Genomic DNA, 27,367 nt, shown 5'->3' with positions numbered 1-27,367 from the left:
ATCCTTGTTCTGTTATTTATTATTTTTGTATATGGCTATGGGTGAGTCACTTCCCTTTTCTGGACCTCAGCTTTCTCATCTGTACAATGAAGATGTCAGACTAAGGCACATTCAGCTCTAACTCCTATAATCTCATGTTAGGAAAATGGTTTTATGGCATAAAACACCATTAAACACCAACTCAAATAAAAGCAAAAAGTGTGCATATGGGAGTCTTGGGGTAAAAAAAGGGGTTATTGACCTAGACTAAGGGAAGGGAAAAGAAGAGGCTTTGGAGAGAGTGCACTTCCAAGTAAACCTGTACTCCCACAAACCAATCTTTAAGAGGAGACACATGCTTCTAGGTCACTCTGGAAATAGACCTTGCTTGTCCTCTCCAGCAGAAGAAAGACTGATCTTTTCATTTCCTCCCATACCTGATTCTTACTAGACATTGCGTAGCAGTGTAGTAGGGGACAACTAGGTGGTGCAGTAGATAGAGTTTTGGGCCAGGAGTCAGGAAAGCTCATTTTTCTGAGTTCAAATCTGGCCTCAGATGCTTACTAGCTGTATGACCCTGGGCAAGTTGCTTCAGTTTCCTCATCTTTAAAATGAGCTGGAAAAAGAAATGGCAAACCACTCCACTATCTTTGCCAAGAAAAACCCCAAAAGGGGTCATAAAAAGTCAGACATGACAAGAAAAACTGAACAACAATTTTCTTTGCCCCTCCCCCTTTGGGAAAACCCTAGAAATGATCCTAAATGGTAGGTTATAAGTAAATTGTATCAAAGGCATAACGAGCTAAAGAAGGTGAGCAGAGGGACCTTACTCTCTCTCATCAGAGGCAAGGTCCCAGCTTCATGCCCAGGTCCAAAATAGAGGTATCCTTTAGAGAGAAGTACTGAGCACAATAGCCTAGCCCCTTTGGTACCTGCAATGATTCCACAATGATACATGATGATAACATTTACATAGTACTTTAATTTTAATGTTTGTAAAGTATTTTATATATGTTACCAGCAATAAGCCTGTAGATGTAGGTGCCACAAGAAACATGAAGGCTTGAAGAGATTAGTTTCCCAGGATTCCACAGTTATTATGTGTCAGAGGCAGTATCTGAACCTAGGTCTTCTCCATATCCAGCCCTCTATCCAATAAGTCACGTTGCTGCTGCACAGTTTTGTTTTGTTTTGTTTTTGCCTGTTTACTTTCATCTCTATGTGGACAAATAGATGCTATAGGGGAGATCCTCATTTTTGTCCTGAATAAATATATGCTTTTTTAAGATAAAAAAGTCTTATATTTTGAGACTTTTGTTCTTTATATTATAGTCATATATCTTCCCTCATCCCATACCCCCATTGAGCCATTCCTTGTAACAAAGGAAAACAGGCAAAACTGACTAATGAAATGACTGCATCTGACCACATATGCAACATTCAATTTAGTTCCATTCTACGAGATGTATTAAGCACTTAGGATGTGCCAAATGTCCTGGCACTTAAGGAGCTTACCTTCAGAATCAACAGTCCTGTGCCTCTGTACTAAGAAGATGGAAGTGTGTTTCATCCCATGTTCTTGGGGACCAAGATTGACCATTGTATTTGATCAGAGTTTGGCTTCCTCTTAGCAATCTTTTCATTTATGTTGTTGTAGCCATTGGGCATGTGTGTGGTTCTTCTGCTCTGTTGACTTTATTTTGCATCGGTTCACACAATTATTTGGTTTTTCTGAGTTTCTCATATTCATTGTCTCTTAAATTTATATGCCACAGTTTGTTCAGCCATTTCCAAGTGGTGGACACCTACTGTATCTAGTTTTGTGTTTTTACTTCCTACTGTAACAGCTATAGGCTTTCCACACCTAATGCAGATAAACTGATCTTTATCATTTCTTTATCATTTTTGTGTGTCATAGACTTTCCCTTCTTTTGGAATTCTGGTGAAACTTGTGGTCCCTACTCAGAATGTTTTTATATGCACAAAATGCATAAATATGGGCAGCTCGGTGGGCATGGCAGATAGATTGCGTGGCCTGAAAGATTCATCTTCCTGAGTTCAAATCTGGTCCCACATATTATCCTAGCTGTGTGACCCTGGGCAAGTCACTTAACCCTGTTTATCTCAGTTTTCTCATCTGTAAAATGAGCTGGAGAAGGAAGGGCTAACCATTCTAGTATCTCTGCCAAGAGAACCCATCTGTTGATTTCATCAGCTCTCATGTATTTAATTACTATCTCTATGCTGATAATTCTCAAATTTACCTATCCAGCCCTAACCTCTCATGCATTTCCAACTGCCTTTCAGACATCTTGAACTGGATGTCCAGTAGACATCTTAAACTCAATATGTTTAAAACTAAACTCATTTTTCCCCCTAAACCCACCCCTGCTTCTAATTTCCCTTTTATTGGAGAGGGCAACATCCTCCTCCTAGTCCCTCAGGCTCATAATTTAGGTGTCATCCTGGACTCCTAACTCTCTCTTATCCCATCCTTATATCCAATCTGTTGCCAACACCTATTGATTTCACCTTTGCAACATCTCTCAAATATGTCCCCATCTTCATTTGATAATACTACTACTACCTTGGAGAAGGACACTCATCAACTTACTCTTGGTCTGCTGCAATAGGCTGCCACAAGTTTCTCCCCACACCAATCCATCTTAGCCATCACTTTCCTAGAATGCAGGTTTTATCATGTCACCTTTCTGCTCAATAAACTCCAGTGGCTCCCTGTCACCTCTAGGATCAAATACAAAATCCTCTGTTTGATGTTCAAAAGCTTTCATAACCAACCTCTTTCTGCAAACTTTCCAGTCTTTTTATACCTTACTTTCTTCCATGCAGGCTTAGATACAGTGAAACTGGCCCTCTTCAACAAGGCCACAATTTCTCCACTATGTACATTTTCTCTGTCTCTCTTCTATGATTAGAATGCTTTCCTTCTTTATCTCTACCTACTGGCTTCTTTGGCTTCCATCAAGTCCCAGATAAAATCCCAACTTCTACAGGAAGCCTTCCCTAACTCCTTTTAATTCTAGTGCCTTCCCTTTCTCAAGTGTTTCTTATTTTTCCTGCTTGTTTTAGGGGCAAGAAATACTACCTGAAACTGAGATAAGTTAATTATGGATCCATGCATGGACTGAAGAGTGAAGACCAAAGCTTCAAACTGGGCAGGGAAGCTGAACTGGGTGGGCTTCAGAGGATTGACCAAATGAGGAACAGGCTTTACAGTGGTATATTATTATAAAAAAAAATATTAGTTGGGATCAACAGCATGCCTATATTCCTTTCATGTCCTTATAAATAAACTCACCATAAGAAATTGACTATAAGATAACCTATAGGGTGTGACTTTTAGTCAAATATCTCTTAAACACTTACTATATGCCGGGCACTGTGATAGGTGCTGAGAAAGTAAGAACAAAAGTAAGACAGTCTCTGGGACCTCCAGACTTGCATTTAGAATGTTTCCAAGATAACTTAGCTGATTTTTAGGAAGACTACTAATAACATTTCTACTCCTAACTCTAAGTAATTCATTTCCTTCATTTTCAAGATCTCTATTTCCCTATCAATTCATTTCCAGGTATACTTGGTTTTGAACTCTGGCTGTTTTTCTGTACTTCTCCTCAGCACATAAATTCGTTCTATTCACTTCTAAATAAATAAGAGCTTTGACTGACTTTACCTTTTACCTGAAAGTTAGAAAACAGGGTTTGAGTAACCAGAAAATGTTAGTTGTCTGTTGTCTTGCTGTAGCGTATTGTGGCCCCATTTGATAGAAGCTGAGTGACTTTGTTTGTTGTTGTTGGGGCAGAATTCTGTTCAGTGAATCATTTGTCATTGTTTTTCTTGGGACCTTAAAGCTATTTTGCCAAGTGTAAAATTAACTATAGCTACTTTGCAGATGTGTTTGGTGACTTATTTTGAGTAGGAATTTCATCATCATTATCAACTTTTCTTCATATTAGATTAAAAAGGTTCACCATATTTTAAAATGTGATTTTATTACACTGGAGGGCTGTAATAAAAATTTCTTGGAGTAGGAAACAGATTTGGTTTTATAATGGAAGTTCCTGAGAGATGGTAATCAAGGTGGTAGCTGATCTGACATACTAGATGCAGAGTGGGAGATGTTCTAGCAACTTGCAGCCACAAGCCCCTCCCTCTAGCCTGGGAATATTTGACATAGGCTAGTTTGGGGCCTGGTCCCCTTCTCTGGGGCCTGGGTGTATCTCAAATCAGCATTTCAGGTGCTTGATGGTAAGTACAGGAGGGTGGAGCTTGGCTAGACAGCATAGGCCTATGACTGATCAGTTTGGGGTATGTCTGCTAGTTTATTTAGATGATGAAAGAAACACTAGTGGCTCCCTATTTCCTCTTGATTAAAACACAAACTCTTTGATTTAAAAAAAGACCTGAGTTCAAATCCTACCGTAAGAACTGATTATAAAAAAATAATAAAAAAAGAACTTATTATTTTTGTGACCCTGATCTGCTCTGAGCCTCAGTTTTGTCATCTGGAAAATGGGGATAATAATAGCATCTACTTTACTGGGTTGTTGTGAGGATCAAATAAGTTAACATGTACATTGCTTTGCAAACCTTAAAGCATTATGTAAATACTAGCTGTTGTTATTATATTGCTACGCAATAATAAATATTAGATATTACTCTCCTTGACATACTTCACGTTCCAACCAAATTGGTGGTCTTCTTGTTCCTCATCCATGACGTGACATCTCTATTCCTTGTGTCTTCAGACAGGCTTTCCCTCGTGTCTTGAATGCATTACCTCCTCTGGCACCTCCACATTAGAGCATCCTTAGTTCCCATCGATGCTCAGCTCACGAACCACCTAACTTAATCCTTTCCTCCAAGTTGTTAGTGCCACCCCCCTGCAATTACTTCATGTCTATATTCTGTTTGGAGGCAGTGTAAGGTATTGGATAGAGAGCAGGCCTTGAAGCCAGGAAGATCCAGTTTCTAGTCCTGCCCCTGATACAAACTGGCTGTGTGGCCTTGGGCAACTCACTTAACTTTTCAGTGCTCTAGGAGCAATGCATGAGGACATGAGTTGCAGAGAAAGTGCTGACCTGCTTTGGTAGAGAGAACAATCTTACCCAAGAGTTACCTACAATAATGAAATCATAAGCTCAGGCCCTATTCTTATTTTTACGTACTTTGCTTATATTTTATATTTATCTGTATACATGTTGTTTCCTCCAAGAGAATGTAAGCTCATTGAGGGCAGGGACTTTTTGGTTTTTGTCTTTGCATCCCCAGTACCCAGCCCAGTGTCTAGACGTAGTAGGCACTCAATAGATGTTTATTGAATTGATTTGATCTGTCAGCATATCCTTGTCCTACATTGACCAGGCACATACTGCAGCTTTGATCCCACTGTCATTGGCATGTAGTTCAAAAGGAAGTTTTTTTTTTCTCATTCTGGTTTCATGGTATAATACTGTGCTTTTCTCAGTATCTGGACATTACATCTATATATGCTATACTGATATATGAGGGAGATCCTTTCGTATGGCATTTATAAGGGCCCTCTCCTGAGCATCTGCAGGTGATTGGAGATAGGCTTTGAGTTGGGTAGAGGTTTAGAAAAGAGAGGGGCATGAGCTTTCAAGAGGATCTTACAGATGAGAAGTACCAGACTTATAAAGCTGGGGAGAAGGAGAAGGAAAGAGAAGGAATGGGGGAAGGAGAGGGCAAAAGGGAGGAAGAAGGAGAGAGAGAGAGAAAGAGGAGTGATAGAGGGAGAAGAGATTTAGAGGGAAAGAGGGAGAAGGAAAGAGGGAAAAGAAGAAATAGCAAGAGAGGGAGAAGAAGGGAGAGAGGGAGAAGAGGAGACATGGTGGGAGAGAAGGAAAAGAAGAGAGATAGAGCAAGAGGGAGAAGAAGAGTGTTTTAAAGCAAAAATTGCTTCCCTGGTTGCTAGCCTTTAGCTTAAGGGGGTAGGGTAGCCCTACACTTATACCCACTAGGTTGGCCTCTTCCCACCAAATGATGATTACACAAAAAACCATCACAGGTAGTGAATAGCAAGTAAATCAAGCAAACTACAAAGAGACATCAGAAAAATTACACAGATTAAAGTACATCCAGAAAATATTAGTCAGTGAGCTCTTTTCTGTGAGGGAGATGAAATTTCAAGTCAAACCAAGAGAAAAAGCCTTATCTCACCTAAGGGGAAAATTTTCAAAATCTCTAGGGAGGCAAACTGGAAATCAGAGGAGCCAACTTCCCCTACATGCCTGCAGCTTCCAGAGTCTTTCTTTCTCTCTTCCCTGAAGTCTGTCTAAACCATATCCATCTCTTTCTTCAAAAGCTGTGGCATCAACTCTTCACTCAGGTATGCATCATTACCGAGCTTGGTTTTCTCTCCAATTAAGAATCCTATCATTGGCACACAAAATGCTCTATGCTTGGTTGGAAAGCTGTTGTACCAGTGTTCAGGTTACAGAGCTATCTTGGTAAACTGGCATGGGAAATAGAAATGAGTGCATTTGCCCCATTTCCTGTTCTCTTAGCTTAGAGTGCTGAGCTGGGGAGCTGACTGCCAAGTTTGGGAACTGAGATTTGAGAAATACGTGGTGTAAGTATTTGCTGCTTGATTTAATGCTTTGTTTTTTGGCTTTGCCATCTGTTGCAGTCTGAAAATAACCTTGACCTTCTAATCATGACGTGTGTTGAGTTTTGCTCTTGATCAGGGCAAGTTCAATAGAAATGGTGGCTCACAAGCTACGAGTGTGTGTAGACCCAGATAGGTTCTGAGAAGCTGAATGTAGTAGAGAGGTGTTGCATATCTTATATTACAGGCTGTTGCTGCTGCTGGCAGTGGGTGGGATTGACATTGAAAGAGCTGGCTTAGTCATAGGGCCCATAGATCCAGAGCTGGAAGGGGCTGCAGAAGCTTGTCTCTTCCTTTCATTTTACACATGAAGAAACTGAGGACCAGAGATGTTAAGTAATTTGACCAAGGTCACACTGGTAGTTACTGTCTTTGGCTCCATTCAGTTCATTCTTTGGCTGAAATCAATTCATAAGGGAGAATTCATAAGGGCAAGGAGGGAAGTACTGGGGAAGGAGCAGATTAGAAATGCCCAGCAAATCCAGGCTGCAAGGTCTTAGGGAATCATCCTGAAAACAACAGAGGAGACAGTGGAGAGATGCTTGGAACAGTCACAAAATACTGTGAGTGGCTGAACTTGCTCTTTCAGGTCTAATCTACCTAAAACTAGGGTTCTTAAACTTGTCTGTTTAAAAATATTTTGATAACTATACTTCAGTACAATTGGTTTCTTTTGTAATCCTGTGTATTTTATTTTATACATTTAAAAATATTATTTTGAGAAAAGGTCCAGCAGCCAAAGGGATCCCCCACCGCCACCAGCACACACACACACACACACACACACACACACATACACACACACACACACACACACATGCAGACTCACACAGTCTCCTGGCTTAGACTGAGATAATCTGCAAATAATATTACCTGATACTAATATTTTATGAAGTAAGAAAAAGGGTAAAATGAGGCTGAAAATGATCCATTAGACTGTGAGCTCTTTGAGATCAGGGATTGTTTTTTACATTTCTTTGCATCCTTAGTACTTAGCATAGTGCCTTCCAAAGAGTGGACACTTAATAAATGTTTGTTGATTGACTGATGATCCATTAAAGTTTAAACATTCAGTAGACTGCAATTCCAGAATTTCTGTGAACATTTCAGATGTCAGGAAGCAGCGTGGTATAATGGGCCTCAAAGCCAGGAAGACCTGAGTTCAAGTTTGGGCCTCTGACTCATACTGGCTGTATGACTGCAAATCACTTAACATCTCAGTGCCTCAGGAGACATTCTAGGATAAATTGCAGAGCAGGTACTGATTTGCATTGGGAAAGGGAGTTTTTCAGTTGGAGTAATGAGGAAATCAGAGTTCTGGTGCAAAAACCCAAAAAGCCTATTTCAGTTATTAACTGGAAGGGAGAATTCTGGAGGTTAGCAGGAGTCTTAGAACTTTTTCCATACTACAGAATGCCTTCTGTAATTGGTCGAAAGTTGAAACCTTTATTTTTCTAGATTCAGTTTTTCCCCTATCTGATTTTGGTCTGGTGTGACTGACTGAAATAAATATTATGTCTTTAATCAGGGCTCTGTTGTTATTTTCCAATTAATCTGTGTCAGTTGCTTTAGCATTTGTGTTAAATCATTTTCTTCATGGAAGCTTTTAATGAGGAAGCAAATTGATTGTATTTACATACAACATTCTTGTGTGTGTATAGGGTTGTATCATTTGAAGTGCTTTTTTGTTGATGAATAGGTCATGTTATAACTCTCCTTTGAAGTCAAGCTTTAAAAAAATTTCTTTATTTGGACAATAGGCTTGATTTAGCATCCGTGGCATCCTCCTTCATCCTTTCTCTTAAAGGCTCTCTCTCTTATCCCATATCTTAAATTCTTTCCCCCGACCTATCTCTTAACCATTTCCCATTGCCCATTCTATCCCTTAAGCTCCCCTGCCCCACCCCACTCCATTTCTGAAGTTCTCTAACTACCATCCTATCTCATATATTCTAACTGCCATCCAATATCTTCTGCTCTCTTCTTCCCATTGCAGCTCTGGATTTTTCTTTCCCCCACATCTCTACTTTCCTTTTTTTATTTCTTTCATAAACTTGTTCCTTCTTTTCTTTCTGATCTATCTTGAGTTTTCTCACCCTCTTCCCATCTCTCAGATTCATTCCTACTCTCATTTTCCGTCTCTTTCCATCTCATGCCTTTATGAGAAGAATTCAGAGACAAATGATGACATATTGATTACTTAAAATATAGAATGCATATTGATGTTGATTTTATTACTCCCCTTGATTACTCCTTATCTTTAAAATGAAAGAATTGGATTATGTGATCACTAAGGTCCCTTAAAAAAATCCAGCTTAAAAATCTACATGAAACCAAACAAGTAATAGAGGATCACAGAATGTAAAATGAACAACTTTGATTATGCAAAATTTAAAAAGTTTTTGTACAAAAAACCTCAATGCAGCTAAAGTTAGAAGAGAAGGAGGTAAGGGAAAAAATTTGCAGCAAGTTTTTCTGAAAAAGGGTCACATTTCTAAGATTTATGGGTAACTGACTCAAATTTATAAGAATATGAGCCATTCCCCCAACTGATAAGCTATCAGAGAATATGAGTAGGTAATTTGCAGAGGAAAAGATCCAAGCTATTAATAACTATGTGAAAAAAAATTCTAAATCTAAAACTAATCTAAATCTAAATCTAAACTAAAACTAATCTAAATCCAAAACTAAATATTCTAAATCTAAAACTAATAATTAGAGAAATACAAATTAACATAACTCTTAGGTTTCACCTCACACCCACCTTTCACTCAGTTTGACAAAGTTGACAAAAAGGAAAATAACAAATCCTGGAGGGGCTGTGGGAAAACAGGTACATTAATGCACTATTGGTGGATCTGTGAACTAACCTGCTCATTCTGGAAAGCAATTTGGAACTGTCTCCCCCCCTCCACCAAACTATTTAACTGTGCATACCTTTTGACTCAGTAATACAATTACCAGTTCTTTAAAGAGATCAAAGAGAGAGGAAAAGGTCCCACATGTACAAAAATATGTATAGCAGCTATTTTTGTAATAGTAAAAAAATAGGAAACTGAGGGGAGTACCCATCAATTGGGGAGTAGCTAAACAAATTATGTTTTATGTATGTGATGGAGCATTTGTTCTATAAGAAATGATGTATCAGAGAAACCTGGGAAGACTTGTATGAACTGATACAAAGCAAAGTCAGAAGAACCAGGAGAAAAGATTATATAATAACAAAAATATTGTAAAGAGAAACAACTTTGAAAAACTTAGGAATGTTGATCAACATAATAACCAGCCACAATTCCAGAAGATTCATGATGAAACATGCTACTTACCTCTTGATAGAGAAGTGATAGACCTAGAGTATAGATGGACACATTTTGGGGGTACATGGTCAATGTAAGAAATTGTTTTGCTTGACTAAGCATGTTTGCAACTGATATTTTGTTTTTCTTGCTTTCTTATTTAAGGGGAGGGAGTGAGGAGGGGAAAATGTGGATTTGAAAATAAAATAAAATTTAATTTTTAAAAAATCCACATAGGACAAACAACCTTATTCGAAGGAAGGAATCCTAGGGGTAGGATGAATCATTGAATCAATAAGTTTTTATTAATACTATATGCCAAGCCCTTGGAATGCAAAGAGAAATGCAAAGATAGGATAATGGTACTGAATTGGTGCCTAGTGAATTAAAATATTTACCCAAAGTTTCTTATTCTTGTGAAGACCTGGTTAAAACACTTTTTGAGTCTGTACAAGATTAGCCATGTAACTTAGCAACATGAGACTTTGAAAATTACTATGTGTTTATTCTCTCTGATCCTTAGCTTTTTCTCTTGTAAATAAGGGGTTTGTACTGATGTCATAGATTCATAGGATATTAGGGTTGGAAGAGATCTTAGCCAAACCTGCCATTTTATAGATAAGGAAACTGAGGCCCAGAAAGGTGAAGTGACCTATTCAAGCTCTCTAGTTAGTAGAAAAATCAACTTTAAAACCAAGTTCACTTCACCCTCCATTCATTCATTTATTTATTCATTCATTCAACAAGAATTTATTAAGCCAGACTATGGTTGGTGAAGACAAAAATCAAAGTCTCTGCTTTCAAGGACCTTATATTCTATTGGGGTTTGGGAGAAATAGCATGAGCACAGAAAATTAATTACAAAACATATAGAAAGTTAATTCTGGGGAGGACTCAGCAACTAGGAGAATCAAGACAGTCTTCCTAGAGGAGATGCTTGAAAGAAGGTAGAGGTTCTGCAAGGCAAAGATGAGGAGGAAATGCATTCTGGTCACGGGGAACAACTGTTCCAAAAGTAGAGAGGTGGGAGATGTATCGTATGAAGATCAGGAAGCAACCCAGTCTGGCGGGAACTGTGAAGGAAAGTAATGGGCAGTGAGCCTGGAAAAGTAAACTGAGCAAGATTGTGAAAGGCTTTCAAAGCCAAACAGAACAATTTGGCCAGAGACGTTTATCCTGGACAACAACCCACCTTTGTGACTGGCATAAAGATATTTCTGTAACCCACTATAGAGCTCTCCCTACCTAACACAACAGTCTGTTTTGTGGAATAGCTGCACCCTCCTCACCTTTCAAGACCCAGCTGTGTCCCAGGCTACAAAGATATCGTGATTGAAATGAGAGGGTCTGGGTCAAGCAGAGTTTCACTGCATTCTAAAGCTAAGAAGAAAAAAATATGTCTTTTGGGAGGGGAAGGAGGAGGATTATTTATTGTTCTGAATGATTAGTACCCCTGTTCTCCTCCTATAACATAAAGAATTCAGAGATGACTTTATGGCTGTCATTTATGCCATAACAAAAAATCCAGCCTAAAAGACCCAACGTGGAAGAACAAGGTCCCATCAGGCTCTGGTAGTCTCTAGTTTCAGACTATGAGATATTCTGTATGTATCATCACCCAGAAATAGCCTGGAACCTGAAATAAACAACGAAAGTCCTGCAAATATGAGTAGTGATCACACAGATTATAAAAGGCATATTCTTTTCAACTGCTTTGCCCATCTTTCTAGTTCCTGGCCACGGTCATATCAATTTCACTGCTCAGAACCTCGGAATCATCTTTGACGACTCCTCCTCCCCAGCTCTCATTTCCAGTCACTCACCAACCCCTTCATCATGTCTCTTTCATCCTTTACTACTCTCTTTTAGGCTCTCATCGTGTCTCGCTTAGACATTTTCAGTTGTCTCCAAACGGCCTCCAATCTCTTCCGGCTCCAAACTCTCCAGCATCTTGGTGCCAGATTAATCCTCTCAACACACTGCTTTGATCATATCCCCTCCCCGATTCAGAAACCTTTCAATGACTCCCTACTGGCTACAGAAAGATGTCCAAACTCCTTTGTGTGGTGTTGTATACTTGCTCCTCCTATCTCCCACTTCCTTTTCCAGTTTCATTTTCATTTCAACAAATATTCACTCATGAATAAAGTAATCCATTCAACAAATATTTATTGAGTAAGTGTGAGCAAAAACCTGTCTATAAAGCAAGACCCTCTAGTACAGTAACATGAACGTGAGAATGGAGATAAGGACAGGACTTGTGATTTCATTGCTGTAGGGACTTCTGGGTGAGGAATTTCCTCTATTAATACGGGAATTTTGTCTTAGAGATGAATTCCTAGAACACTGAGGGGTTGAGTCACACAATCAGAACTTGAACCCAGTGGTTCTTGGCCACCAGCTCTGTATCCGGTATGCCAGGCTAACTCAACACATGGCTGTACAGAACAAAAATGCAAGATAAAATATTATAAGTACCATATGAGTTGTATAAATAATACATTCTGTTAGATTTGGGGAGGTGGAGATCAATTTAGGCTGGAGTGATCAGAGGAGGCTTCATGGAGGAAGTATATTTCAGCTGGATCTTGAAAGATGGATAGGATTTCAATAGGTTTAGATGGAGTGGGGAATGAAAATGACAGCTTCAGAGCAAGGGACGGTCATGAGCAAAAGCTTAGGGCACATTTTGGGGATAAGTAGACCAATTTTGCTGGAGTGGAGAATTTGTATAAGGGGAGCAGAAGAGGAAGTTAGAAATCAGGTTAGAGGTCAGATTATAGAGATCTTTGAATTCCAGACTACAAAATACGGATTTAATTTTCTATGCAATGGGAACCATTGAAAGGTTTTGAATGAGATTGTAGCATATTCAAAGTAGGGTCCTGCAATAATCTTTCATTGCTTTTTATTGCGTGCCAAACATACCTTTCCCATCATCCTTCATCACCTTCATACACACTTTTTCTTTTGTTTAGAGTAGCCTCATCTCTGACTGTCTGATTATTACCCACCATTCAGTTTCAAGTCTCACCTGTTCCATGAAGATTTGATTGATTACCCCTGACTAAATTGATTTCTCCCTCCTCTGAACTCTGTATCATTGGTAAATACCTTGACCTCCAAATTAAGATAGATGTTCAATATTCATATGAGAGAAGGATGTGTCTTCTCCAGATACACAGAAAATCTTCTTGAGATGAAACGACCTCAGGAAGGGCAACCCAACTTCCCCTCACCCTAGTTTCATTGATGATTTGGTATAATTTCAGAAGCTTTGCTGTAAGAATTATAATCACCATGCTTGGTACTGGGGATACTAAGACAAAAATAGAATAGTCTTTGCCCTCAAGGAGCTTACATTCTACTGTGGGAATTTGAAGAAAAATAAATGATAAGGAATGGAAGAAAATCCTAATAGAGACCTAGAGAGAAAAACTGAAAAAGTTTATACTTTTATGATATTTATACATTGAAATAAATGTAAATGGTTACCAAATAATTATAGTTGCCTTAATGGTGTTTAATGTTAAGTTTCTAATAAAACATTTAGTAGAAATAAACCTTGTAACACTAAATAAATCACGAGCTGAAATCCCAGTTTCTTTCATGGGCTCTAAGATCTCAAAACAAGCATTGGAGAGCAGGTTCCTGGTTTACTCTCCCCCAGAATTTCTGAAGGCCCAGGACTCTCATTTCTGGGCAGTGTAGTAGGCACTAGACCCTAGGATGAAAAGATGATTCAGCCAGAAACTATGGGCTTGGGAATCACAAAGGGAAGGAAGGAAGAAAACAAGCATTTATTGGGAACCTACTATGTACTAGACACTGTGCGAAGCACTTAACAAATATTATTCCATTTGATCCTCACAACCACCCTGGGAAGTAGATGCTATTATTATCTCCACTTTACACTTGAGGAAACTGAGGCAAAGGTTGAATGACTTGTCCAGAGTCACACAGCTAGTAAGTGTCTGAGTTCAGATTTGAACTTAAGTCTTCCTGATTCCAGTCCCAGCCCTCTATCCACTACACCATCCATTGTACCACCTAGCTGTCTCTAGGTGGACCATTGTTACTGTAGATAAGGAGGCAAGCTTGCTACATTCAATAGGATGTAATCTACTTAAAGGTAGGGACCATTTCATTTTTGTCTTTGTATCCCTAGTACCAAGTGCCAGACACTGTGTTTAATAAGTGCTTCTTGAATTAATGAATGAGTAAAACTTTTTATAGACAAAGTATTTGCAAGTGGGAATGAGCTTATTGGGGTATCCATTAGAGTAGATTTTCCAGATCTGGGTGTCAGAGGGAAGTTTAGCCCAATAGAAGTGTCACATTCCTTAAGATAAATCTGGATGCTTCATGACGTAGTTGTACTTGACACATGGGTTACACAGTTATTATTTGTCTGACTCACTTGGCACTTATAATACTGCCTTATCTTGTTAGTAACCTCTATGTGTATGTCTTATCTCCCCAACTGGAATGTAAGCCCCTTGAGGGCAAGGGCTTCATCATCTACTTCTGATGGAAGTGAAAGAATGTGGGAGTCAGAAGAGTGTTGTACCCAACTCTAGTACCTTCCTGTTCCAATCTGTTGCTTTCCAAGTCTGGGGCCTAGACACCTGGGTCCCAGTTCTCTGATGCCACCACTAGTAAAATCCGCCAGATGGAGCTCTTTTTCCATTGCTAGTGGTCTGTTCCCATTTCCTGTCTCTCCCCACCCACCCCCTTTCATAATGTAACATATGGACCCAGAGCTCTTGTCTGTTTTGATCTACAGATCCAGTGAAGAATGGAGTTACTTGTTCTAAAAAACAATTTGGAAATAGTGACTAGAAAAGTCACTAATATATACCTCCCTTTGACCCAGCTATACCACTACCAGGCATTTACCCTAAGGAGAGTGAAGACAGAGAGAAAGGCCATCTATATACACAAATATTTATAGTAGCGCTTTGTGTAGTAGCAAAGAATTAGAAGGAAAGTAAGGCCCATCAATTGGGAAATGACTGGATAAATTATGCTATGGGAATATAATAGAGTATTATTGTACTATAAGAAATGGCAAAATCGATTTCAGAGAAACTTTGGAAGACTTTTATCAACTGATGCAGATCAAAGCAAGCAGAACTGGGAGAACAGTTTATATAAGGATGACAGTAATATAAATGAAACAACATTTTAAAATTTTTCTGATGAATGCAATGAGCAATTGTGCTTTTAGAAGGCTGACAGCAAAGCATGCCTCCATCCTCTTAGCTCAGGTAGTGAACTATTGGTATAGGAGGAATATTGTGAGACATGGATAATGTGGTTTGTTTTGTTTAACTGTACTTCCTTGTTACAAGAGAAGGTTCCTCTATAAGTGTGTGTGTGTGTGTGTGTGTGTGTGTGTGTGTGTGTGTGTATGAAGAGAAAAAGTAAGAGAGAGAGAAAGAGAGAGGGTGTATGTATTGTGGTGATCCTGGATAGGAGTTTTGAACCATCAGTGGTGGTGTTGGGAGATAGTTGTAAGGGAACTTGGAAATATCAGAGCAGAATTGATTAGCGCTATGAAAGAAGAACCCAGGGTGCGCTGATCAGTGTTAGAGAAATGGAGGTAATTAGCTTTCCAGAGAGACTAACATGAAGACGATTAGAGGGACATAACCATGAAGAACTGGGAGCAGACTATGTGCCCAGAAAGGAGGCATAGCTTGTTAAAAGAACTTCTCTGAGCCCATAATTCAGGGAGTGCCTTGACCAAGTTAGGGGTAAGAGTGTGACTGCTGCATGGGTAGTGTGGACTTTAATTTGAATGATATACCTGGGCCAGGAGAGAAAAGAGTTGGCTTCTCCCATGATGAGAAATGATAGCAAAAACCAGAGATAGGTATGAGGTAAAAGAGAAGAAATCCTCACTAACACAGCACAACAGCTTGGGACCGTCTGTCTAAGTGTGGCTGTCAGCAGCTCGAGGCAGAATGGAGTAGCAGAGAGAGTTCTTGCTTTAGAAATGGAAGGCCTGGGTTCTGCTAGTTCTGACTGTGCCACTAATCACACTGTGATCTTGATTTTCTACCCATCTCCACAGTGGTTGTTCCAAAACTCCTCTTCTCTCCTCAGGTCTGACATCCTCTCAGTTGAGGATTTCACCTTTACTTTCCTGAGAAAATGGAGACAATTCTCCATGAGCATTCTCTTTTTCCTTCTCTATATCTCAAAACTATGATACCCCATGCTCTCTCCTCTTTTACTTCAGCCCCGATGAAGATGTAACCCTTCTCCTTGACAAGGCTAGCTCCTCAACATGTATCTTTGACCCTGTCCCTTCTGTCTTCTCCAGTGATTGCTTCCATGCTCAGCTCTTCTCTCTAATCTTCATTATCTCTATATCTACTGGTTCCTTCCCTACCACTAAGAGATTTCTTCAAGTCTTCCCTACCCTTAAAAATTAGGGTCTACTGCCCCATCAAAGCTGTATTACCCTCATCAGTGTTTTTCCAAAAGTTTTTCACACCCATCATTCTGTAGGCCTTTTTTGTTTTCTCTCAACATTGTTGGGGAACCAGGGGAGCATTCTTTCTGTCTACCTATCATGCCTCATTCTTGCCATGTTAACAGCTCATCTTCCCTTTGTGTCATACTGTTCCTTGATCATGTCCCTTACTCTTTGTTGGCTAAATGTTGTAGCCTGCTCACACCCACCATGGGCCTTTCCATTGCCATCTGTGTAAAGATCACCTTTGGTCCTTCTGAAGCAGTAATGTTCTCTGTATTGCTGCCACACAACAATACTGGCAAAATGGCAAAAGATTTGCATTGAAAAGATAGGCCTCTGCTGTTATTAGATACTTGGTGTCAGTACAAGTGTTTTGGAATTTCCTAAAAGCAGCCCAGACCACATTTCTTATTTTCAACTCTGGGCCCAGATCATTGTCTATCTGTATTGTCCATTCCAGATGTACATACTGTTGGATTAGTTTTATGAGGGTGTTCATTTATATGTGTGTTGAAAGCTGATAATAGACATTCCTCATCCATTTGGTCATCCCTGTGTGGATCGACAGGCCAAACTCCTTTGAACGATTATGGATAACTTCCAGGGGGCTGTGTAATGTCTTGGGGCTTGATGCAATCAACACAAGTATCATCCATAAGTAGGCTTGGCACTTTATGAGTACTTTATAAAGGTCCATTGTCTGATTGATCTTGGAAAATGCACTTCCCCTGTATGAACTTGTTTTCTCTTCTGTAAAATGGAGATGAAGATAATATCTGCAACTACCTGTCTCACAGGGTGGGTGTGTCTTAAATGCTTATATAGATGTGAGTTCCTGTTTTATATGCCAATAACCACTGAAAGCATCAGCTCAGATAATGATTGACATTTATAAGTATGACCCTTAGTCATCAAGGGGAGATTAAATTATGGCCAATTGATTATTTTTACTAAGGCTGACAAGTGCATAATACATTTTACAGAGGTTTCCAATAAGAAACTCTTTAAATAAAATGTCATAGTTTAAAGGACTGACCTTCAGTTGTCTGGAAAATGACCTTATTTAGAACAGAGTATTCTCTGACCCCTTTGGGTAACTGAAGCATTCATATTCTCTCTACACCTTCATTATCGTACTCTCATCCCTCCCCATCACTCATTTTGGGATGAACAGCAAGTTATCACAATAAGTTTTCTTTGTCTAGTCTTTTCTTAGACTTTGTAGTCCAGACTATACAGAATGGAATGCTGACTGGGCATGTTTAAGGGTGTGGTGGCTAGGCTTCTTTCCCAGTTTTACTGGTTTTTGTTGGAATCATTCTAATTTAAGAAGCTTATTTTAAAATCATGACTGTGCTGTGTTATGAATCCTTAAATAAGCAGATAGAGAAGGTCAGTAGCCTGGAAAACATTAAATTGTCTCCCCATTAACTATAATGGGGAGGCCAAGAATTTTAAAATTATTTTCTTCTAAACCTAGAAGAATGTCATAATGCTGGCAGTCACATTTTCAGAGGACAGCTGGTATCAGCATTTCTGAGCTTTGTGTTTGTGTGTGTGTGTGTGTGTGGTGTTAGTGAGATAAGTAATGCATTTGGAGTGAAAAGTATTAAGACAAGCTCTTTGATAAATCAAATAATTTTAGGAAAAGGATTGACTTAGAATTTGGGTATTTAAAAAGATTTGAGGGTAGTGGAAGCTTTCTCTTTTTTCTCTTGATATCTTCTTGCAAGGTTCTGAATTCTAGCCTCAAATGTTCATTAAGACCAGCGTGACATATTCTCTAAGGATTGGGGGTTTAGTTTTAAATGTTATGATCCCTTCCCTCAATCCCCCATGGTGGAAAATGATTTTTAGTTTCATTAATAAAGCAACATAAATACCAAGCTTTATCTTATGTGTAATTCAAACCTAAAGTTTTAGAACTATGCTGTAGAGTGGAATACATGATATGGAATATCACCCTTCCACAGCAGTTGCCTGGGAAACATGGGAAGGTAAATTGTTTTGATTGAGTGCAGAAATGGTATTTTCCAAATGGTTCCATCTCTCTCTCTCTCTCTCTCCCTCTCTCTCTCCCTCTCTCTCTCTCTCTCTCTCTCTCTCTCTCTCTCTCTCCATTCTGAATTTACTCTCAAAATTTAGCCCCAAACATTTTGGTCTGAAAGTGATGGTACAACACTGAGCAAGCCATTTTACTTCTCTGTCTGTGCCTCAGCTTCCTCATCTGCAAATGGAGAATGGACCTGTGATTTCATTGGTATAGGGAACTCTCAGATGAGGAAGCTCCTGCCAGTGCAGGTAGACAGTTGCCTAGGGCGCTGAGATGTAAAGGGACTTGCCCAGGGTAACACAGTGAATATATGCCTGAAACAGGATTTAAACCCAGGGCTTCTTGGTTTTGAGGCCAGCTCTCTATAGACAATGACTTTCTAACATCTGTAAAACAGATATAATAACACTTACACTATTTTATTAAGGTTTTTGAGAGCAGGGACTTCATTTTTGTCTGTGTATCTCTCACACCTAGCACAGTGCATGGTACATAATACATACTTAATAAATGCTTATTGTTGATTGATTACCTATCTCACTGGGGTTGTGGGGAAAGCAAAATGTGAGTTGTTATTATTTATGTCGCATAGGAAAGATGACTTCATTTTTACATTGTAACAGAAAGTTCAAAGAGGAGATTAAGGATGTTAGTTGTCTGCCATATGGCTGAGGATCTTGGAATACCTCAGTCTCCAAAGAATTAAAATTTCAGGTCACCAAAAGGGCGAAGGAGAGACATATGTTGCATGGAAGTAAGATACAGTATATCTTCAATGAGGAAATGTGCCACCCCCACCCCACCCCCAAAGTGGCATAAAAGATATCATCAAAGAAATGTACAATCAGAAACAGAGGTGGGTGTTGTACCCAAGTAATATAAAGAGAAGTGGAGAAAGTCCCCCAGCAGATCTGGTGGAACCTCTGTGGAGGATTTAGGGGATATTATGGCCAAGAGACATAAAAGATGAGAATATGTCTATGAGTTGTAATCTGTACCATTGTACATTTATGAGACCACAGGTCCTTTAAGTATCAATGTAGTTATATGTAGGGGCATGACATAAAATTCTCAGAGACCTTCAGTCTGAACAAAACAAAATCCTCTTGCACATATGTGTGCATATCTTTGTGTGTGTATGTGTGTTTCCTTCAAGCAGACTTTTCAATGTGATCTTTGTGGGGCTTAGGGGACATTCAGGTCTAACAGACATTTGATTATTGAAAGAGAAAGGAGGACTCAGGACAAGCCACGGGATCCACCCCTGCATAGGGGCAGGGAATGAAGACAAAGACCGAGAAGGAATGGTCAGATAGGTAGGAGGAGGTCCAAGGGAAAACATTAGCACAAAAACCCAGGAAGAATAGAGTATCCAAGGGAAGGTAGTGGTCAGCAGTGTCAAACAATGCAAAGAAGTAAAAAATATTAGGATAATTGATCCTATTGTTTTATGTCAGAGGTTCTCAAAGAGTGGTTGGGACGGGTCTATGAGATCCTTTAAGGGGATTTGCGAGGTCAAAACTATCTTCATAATAGTACTAAGTCTAACCTACAAAAACAAAAATTCTTTGGGAAGTCCTCAAAAATTTTTAAGAGTGTAAAGGGGTTGAGAGAAAAGAGTTTGAGAAATACCATTTATATGAGAATGAGAACCTTCAGGTACACTTTGGACAGAAACATTTAAAGGTATCAGCTGAAGAGAACCACTAGGGGGAAAAGTTAAATTTGAAACTTTTTTCTTGATCCTGAACTTGAGGAAACTTAAGGTATCACTTTTTTTCAGTCCCAAGGAGGAAGATCCACATTGTAATTTTTGGTAGAAAGTTCTTAACTAATATTTCACCTGAAAAAAAAACCAAATATTTCATCTGACATTTACATAAAATAAGTGAATTTGAGTTAAATGATCTCTCATGTCTTGTGTAGCCCTCATAATATACTTCTGAGAGTGAAAAACCATGCTATGGAGTGGAAAGGTGAAGAAGTTACTGTGGCTTGAATTTAGATCTGACATTTATATATAAGTACTCAGTCTCTAATTTATATTCTAAAAGAGTGCATGTGAGAAAGAATTCAAAGATTTGTTTATGGCCATGTAGCTGGTAAAAGGATCAGAGGCAGGATTTGAATCCAGACCTTCCAGACTCCAGGTCCAGTGTTCTGTCTGGACCATACCATGCTGCCTCCCCTGAGACTCATGCATCTGTCACATTCCAGTGAAAGTCTTTGATGTTTCCTTAATAAGTATACTGCTACTGTTACTGCTACCACTACTATTATTACTACTACTCCTACTATTTTTTGGGGGGGGAGTTAGGCAATGGGGTTAAGTGACTTGCCCAGGGTCACATAGCTAGTAAATGTTATGTGTCTGAGACCAGATTTGAACTCAGGTCCTCCTGAATCCAGATTCAGTGCTCTATCCACTGTGCCATCTAGCTGCCCCTACTACCCCTGCTATTGTACCCATCACCACCATCATCATCATCAGTACCACCACCACCACCACTGTTACTGCTAGGGAACATTTATATAGTACGAATAGTATTATACTATGGTATAAGTATACAAATCACTTCACATATACTCTCATGAGATGTGGTAAATGTCACAGCTCTTATTATCCCTGTTTTTAAAATGAGGAAATTGAGACTCAGACAAATGAATGACTTACCCATGGTCACACAACTTGGAGTGTTGTAGGCAGACTTTAAACTCAGTTCTCTGTCCTGACCCTAATTTCAGTGTTTTTTGCCCCTACTACACTGAACTGCCTTTTCTTAAGTAACCATTTTAGTCATTCTCTGAATATCAGATGTCTCTTTGGTGCAGGTTCTACACTTGCTTATGGCCAAACCAAATTAAGAAAAAAATGATTAAGTTACTTTTAACAAATAATTATCTGCTTTCTTTTCTTTGTATTTCAGATACCGCTTGGATTTCCAGCCCCGAGGTGAGTATTACTTACCTGTTTGTGACTTTATTCCCTCAGTGTGGCTGGTAGGCTGGGTACTAGTTTCCAGTTCTAAGGTTCTTCTATTTTATTGAGACAGGTTCCTCCACTAAATAACATTAACTGTTTTTCAGGGGAAATTTGGTGGCGTATTAATCATCCTACATCCTGTTGCCCCTTTCCTCATGGGCCTCAGTTTTCTCTTCTGTAAAATGAGGGTGTTGGATTAGAAGATCTCCAAGGTCCCTTCTGGCTCCACATCTCTGATTTTAGGGTCTCCTGGATCTCAGTGGTGTGCCTAATCCAACCTAACCCTGCTGGGCACTCCTGCTTATTAGCAACAGGAGGTCCTGATGCTTTTGCCTTCTGAGTGAATTGCTGCAGGATTGTTTTCGAGGAACAGGAAAATACACTTTTTTTTTTGCACCTCAAGTGACTGATGAAAATGGAAGCATCCACTGGCATTCAAACAAGATGGAAGCTGGGGCCATGATAAAAGCCTTGTGAGTGTTCCAAGCCAGCTAATCCTTCATTTGCTCCAGAAATAAATTCCAGTGTGTTACCTCCTTGATCACTGTGCGCTTCCACACATCTTGTCTGTCTGGCAGCACAGAAATGTCAGAAATGCAGCATGTTGAAATTCCCACTAGAATGGTGTTATCACATTTTAATATGAGCCTCAGTGCAGCCTCAATGCTTCTAATTGCTTCCAAACCATTGTTTTCCTGCGTTTGGTTGATGAACCCAGCATCTGGCATCATTCGAGAAAGTACAACAGACAGCTGTGTACAAAATTAAAAAAAGGAAAGGATTAGAACACATAAAAAGGTTCAAAATTGGATTTTTTTTAAAGAGTTCATATCCAGTTTTTCATGCTCTTCATAAAGTTTACCTATGTGTACCCATTTAAGTACCTTAGCTGGGAAGGCTGGAAATGTTTTTTCTTAAAAACAGACTTGAATATCAGATCTTCACTTATTTATAAATAGAGGACTTTTGATCTTCATCTCAAAGTGTTTTTGATCAGAATTGCAAATAGAATCAAAGAGGCTTTTTTTTTTTTTTGCGCCAACCTGGCAATTTTTCATTAGCTTTTTCTACATTTCATTGTGTCCTGCTGCCTAGGCTTCCAATGACTGAATATCACTTCCACATAACAATACAAATGCCGTGAGTCATAATTTTGGTGTTATTAAAAGTCTTTACTCTCCTAGAGGATGGTTTGTTTTAGATACAAATCAATTAGTTTCAAGTCCATGACCTACTTGTAGGAATAGGCGACCTTAAAGAAGAGAGAATTCCATTTGATTATTCCTCTCCTTCTTGAAGCTAGCATTACTGTTTTGCAGTCAGGAGCCATAACCAGGTGACGTGACTGTATGTTTGGCTTTTAAGAAGCATTTCTAGTTCAAATCACAATTTGAAAGATACAGAATAATATACAGGGACGAGACAGACAAGTTTGCTTTGTGAAACCCAAAATGCACCATTCAAAGGAATGCCCATATAATTCAGCTATTAGTATATACATATATATATATATTATTTGTTTAGTATATACTGTATACACACATATATACATATGTGTGTATACATATATATGCATGTATACACACATACACCAACCCCAAACAAAGCAAAATATAATAAAACCCTGTGTGTAGTGTAGCAGTTTTAAGATGTGGTCTTTCTGAAGTGCATAGTAGACCTGTTAGATAGAACTCACTTTTTTGAAAGAATATGACTGGTATTGGGAATCTAGTACTAACAACATGTTGGGAAAAAATAATTTTGGATGTTAAATAGAGCAGACCCTGGGGGCATAAAGGTTTAAATGCATGAGTTGTATGAAACAAAAAGCAAGCTGTGCCAGGATCATTGCTCAGTGATGACGTGGTTGTATGTCACTTCACAAAGAAGATATTATCACATATACCCCTGTCCTAGAAAGTATATCGGGGTAAGGGAAATAATAGGCAAAGCAGATATAGTTTATATGGAAAGTGAAGTACATCTGCTTTTGGGGAATATTCTGCATATGTGGTAAAAATCTCTCTTCATTTGGGAAAGAATGTGAGGAAGAAAAATCCCTGTTTGTTGTCCTGTTTGCCTTCCCTTTCTTCAAGGTCTTCTGTTTTCATTTTCAGGCTTTCTTTCCTCCTTTGCCCTGTTGAAAAATCTTTAGCTGGCTTAGGGCTTCAAGAGCCAGTGATCTGTGCAAGCAGCAACGGGCCAATCTGGGGTGCTCCGAGAGAACTTTAAAATAAAATTATGGAAAGAGCAGGCTTGGAGAGGGGGTGGGGGAAATGGGGAAAGAGAGCAGCTGGCAGCAGTATTACAAAAATGCTGGAAGAGTGGTTAATGTTAGGAAGGGGATGAGGAGGGAGCGACAGGAGGCCTGAGGTTGAACTCTTACTCAAGAGGAAAGGCTTCTTGATAGTGTCAAGAAATCTTGGATAGACCATATGATTTTTTAAAACTGCTTCCCTGAACTCCCTGTGGGGGAGAAAAGAAGATGTGTTTGTTAATTAGCTATTTGTTTGGCTGAGCTTTGTTCTGGAGGACACTCGACTACACCATGGTTGGATGGGTGGAAAGAAAATAGTCTTGAATTTTAGGATACTAGAACTTAGAACTAGAAGGGCCCTTGAAGAGTGAAGGCTCACCTTCATTTAATAGGTGAGGAAATGTGGCCCAAAGTAGTAATTAGTGGAGTTGTAGCTTACGTCAATGGCTTCTGGCTTAGAGTCCATTGCTCTTCTGATCACGTCACCAAGGATCCCTGGAGAAAATAAAGCCTCAACATGGCTCTCTACAGTCAATCTCCTTCCCTGTAGGACTGGTTTAACTATACACATGAAAAACATCTGGGAAGGTAAGGGGGAAAGGGCAGCAATGCCATTCTCTTCTTCACACCCTCTCCTTCTCTGTGCCTTACTGCTCTGGTACTTTGAAAAGGAGTTATCTGTGGGCAACTAGGTGTTGCAGTGGATAGAGCACTGGCCTTGGAGTCAGGAGGACCTGAGTTCAAATCTGACCTCAGACATATAACACTCACTAGCTGTGTGACTCTGGGCAAGTCACTTAACCCCAATTGCCTTAGCAAAAAAAAGAAAAAAAAAAAAGAAGTTATCCAAGATGTAAATGAGTGAAAGAAGCATTTACTAAGCACTTACTGTGTGTAAAGCATTGTGTTAAGCTCTGTGTTATAGAAAGAAAAGGAAGACAGTTTGTATTTCTCAAGGAGCTCATGTGCTTACAGAGGAGACAACACATAGGAAGTTTTCAGCTGCAAGTCAGATGGAAAAGTCCCACGGTCCTTAGGGTGCAGAAGCAAAGCAGATGTTAATGCCTCTTCTTTAAAGTAATTTTCACTGAGAAAATCAGACTGGGTTCATATGTTGAACCATTTGACAGTGCCAGGGACTTTGATGGCAAAGACTTCCTTTTCTGAGTCTTCAGTAGCTGTGGCGATAGCCCTTGGCAGAGGCCAGTGCCAGGCTTTGTCTGAACAGGGGTTGTTGCATCTCAGGATGATGGTTGAGGGCACTGGGCTGGAAGCATTGCTATTTCCAAGGCTCTTGGATTCAGGGTCCTGGCTTTCCTGGAGTCTGTGGGGAGATGGTGGTGATGGCCCAACTTGCCTAGCATATACTTGCTGTCTCTTGTCTCTCCCTCAAGGTATCTTGCTGCTTCATCAGGCTGGTTTGCCTGCCATGTGTATAGTTGGCAGTTGGTAGGGGTGGCTGGTCCCTGCTCCACAGAAATTGCTTCCCTGGATGATGTTTGTGAGGGCTGGGCTGGAAGCAGGACCAGTGGTCTTTTGTTGTGGGGAGGAGGACGGTGCAGAAGAAGAGGAAGAAGGATCAGTGCAAAGAAAGGAGAGCTGCATTGGAGTTCATAGGACCAGAGTTTGACTACCACTTCTGTTGCTTACTCCCTTTTAGACCTTGGTCAGGTCACTTTCTCTGGTCCTCAGTTTCTTCTTCTAGCAAAAAGGAGTTGGACTAGGGGATCTGTAATAAACTTTCCTTGTCAAAATCCTATGATCTTATGAAATGTACTTGGGAAATGATCTCCTCAAATATACAATGAAAGGAACCTGACCTTCAGGTAAACATTTTCTAGCCTGTTATTCTGTGCCAAACCTTTCTTCTTATAGTGGGAGAATGGCTCTAATATGTTTAATATCTTCAAGAGAGTAGTGTAGCATTTTCTTTAATGCTATTCCATATAAGGCACTGTGGTGTGGCAGAAAGAACACTAAATCAAGGGTCAGGGGATCTGAGTTCAGATTCTGACCGTGATACTTACTAGCTTTGTAATCCTGGGGGCAAATAATTTCTTCTCTCTGGGTCTCAATTTCTACTTCTGTAAAATTAGGGAGTTCTCTAAGATATGTTCTAGCTCTTAGATTCTGTGATCTTATAAGTTTTCTCATTGGCTTATCATCTCCCTTGTTAGATGATATATTTTGATGAAGGGGGGATAAATAATAAAGAGGAGGGGAGAAATAGTCTGATAGGTTCTTATCCTTACTACACAATGCTGGGAGAAGTGGGAACTTCTATAATTTAGGTTAAATATAGTTGGAGTACACAGGAATTTTTGTTTTTAATAAGATGAGAGCTTTTTTTATCCTCAGCACTTAGCACAATGCCTGGAAAATCACAAGTGCTTAATATACACTTGTTGAATTGACTTTAGGTGCTAATCTAGCTCTCAGTGCCTTTAAAAGGTTTTTTTTCTTTTTTAAATACCTCATTTTTTAGTTATGAAAGTCATACACTGAAATCTCTGCCATGTTATTTTTACCATTCCAATTCATCAAATGTTGCAGAAGCAGTGGTTGACTTTTTGGAGCATATGGCTAGAAATCGGGTTGCCAGTTTTGTTCTTTGGTCAAATACTAACTCTTTATAGTATTGAGAAATCCACTTTTCCTCTCTGTTCCTCAGTTTTCCTCTTTGTAAAGTGGATTAATAATTATCAATCTATAAATATTTATTAAACACCATTGTGTGCCAGGCACTGTACTAAGTACTGGGGAAAAAAATGAAGCAAAAGACAGTCCTGCCCTCAAGGAGCTTACAGTCTAATGGGGGATACAACATGCAAACAAATATATACAAAGCAAGCTATATACAGGACAAATATGAATTAATTAACAGAGAGAAGGCTCTAGAATTAAGAGGAGTTGGGAAAGGCAAGCCAGAGAAGTCCATAGGTGGAGTTCAGGAGGGAGAGTATTCTAGGCATGGGGACAACAGGTGAAAATGCCTGGAGTCAAGAGATGGAATGTCTTGTTCATGGAACAGCCAGGAGATCAGTGTACCTGAATCAAAGAGTATGTGGTAGGGATAAGGTGTAAGAAGACTGAAAAAGTAGGAGGGGGTCTAGGTTAAAAGGGCTTTGAATGCCAAACAGAGCATTTTGTGGTTAACTGGAGGCAATAGGGAGCCACTGGAGTTTATGGAGTGAAGGGTATGGGGGAGAAGGGGAGAGACATGATCATACCTGAGCTTTAGGAAAATCCCTTTGTTGGCTGAATGGAGCCACCATGGCCTGTAGTTTTATGAGTAAAGATGTAGTTTCCACTGTGAAATGTATCTAGTATGAAATCTATTGCTAATAATAAATAATTTCATGTGAATTAGCATTAACTCTCTCCTGTACCCCTCCAGGCCCAATGTTTAAAATAAATCATGCTGTTTTCAAGTATGAATTTCATTAAAAATGGAATGAAAATACAACCAATCATGAATTTTCATAAGTCTAGTAATATTTGCTTACATTAGAAGCAGGTAATGTAATATACTAGAAAGGGCCCTGGATTAGGAGTCAGAAGACCTGGAATCTAGTCTTGACTCTAGAACTCTGTGTCACTAGTCTATATGGGCAACTCACTTAATGTCAGTTTCCTCCTGTGAACTAACTAGTTTGGGTACTC

At 39.4% G+C, this 27,367-nt stretch overlaps 1 protein-coding gene across 1 annotated transcript in view; it reads left to right on the top strand.

Moving 5' to 3' along the window:
• SKAP1 (src kinase associated phosphoprotein 1) overlaps positions 1-27,367 on the top strand; it is a 382,402-nt gene that overhangs the window by 41,234 nt on the left and 313,801 nt on the right. Inside the window, exon 3 of the mRNA XM_027872845.1 lies at positions 21,392-21,417. Coding sequence (XP_027728646.1) covers positions 21,392-21,417 — 26 coding nt within the window. The remainder of the gene's footprint in view (positions 1-21,391; positions 21,418-27,367) is intronic.

The sequence above is a fragment of the Vombatus ursinus genome, unplaced genomic scaffold (genome assembly GCF_900497805.2).
Source record: "Vombatus ursinus unplaced genomic scaffold, bare-nosed wombat genome assembly UNPS02014801.1, whole genome shotgun sequence".
NCBI lineage: Eukaryota > Metazoa > Chordata > Mammalia > Diprotodontia > Vombatidae > Vombatus > Vombatus ursinus.
This window is presented reverse-complemented; position numbering and strand designations above follow the sequence as displayed.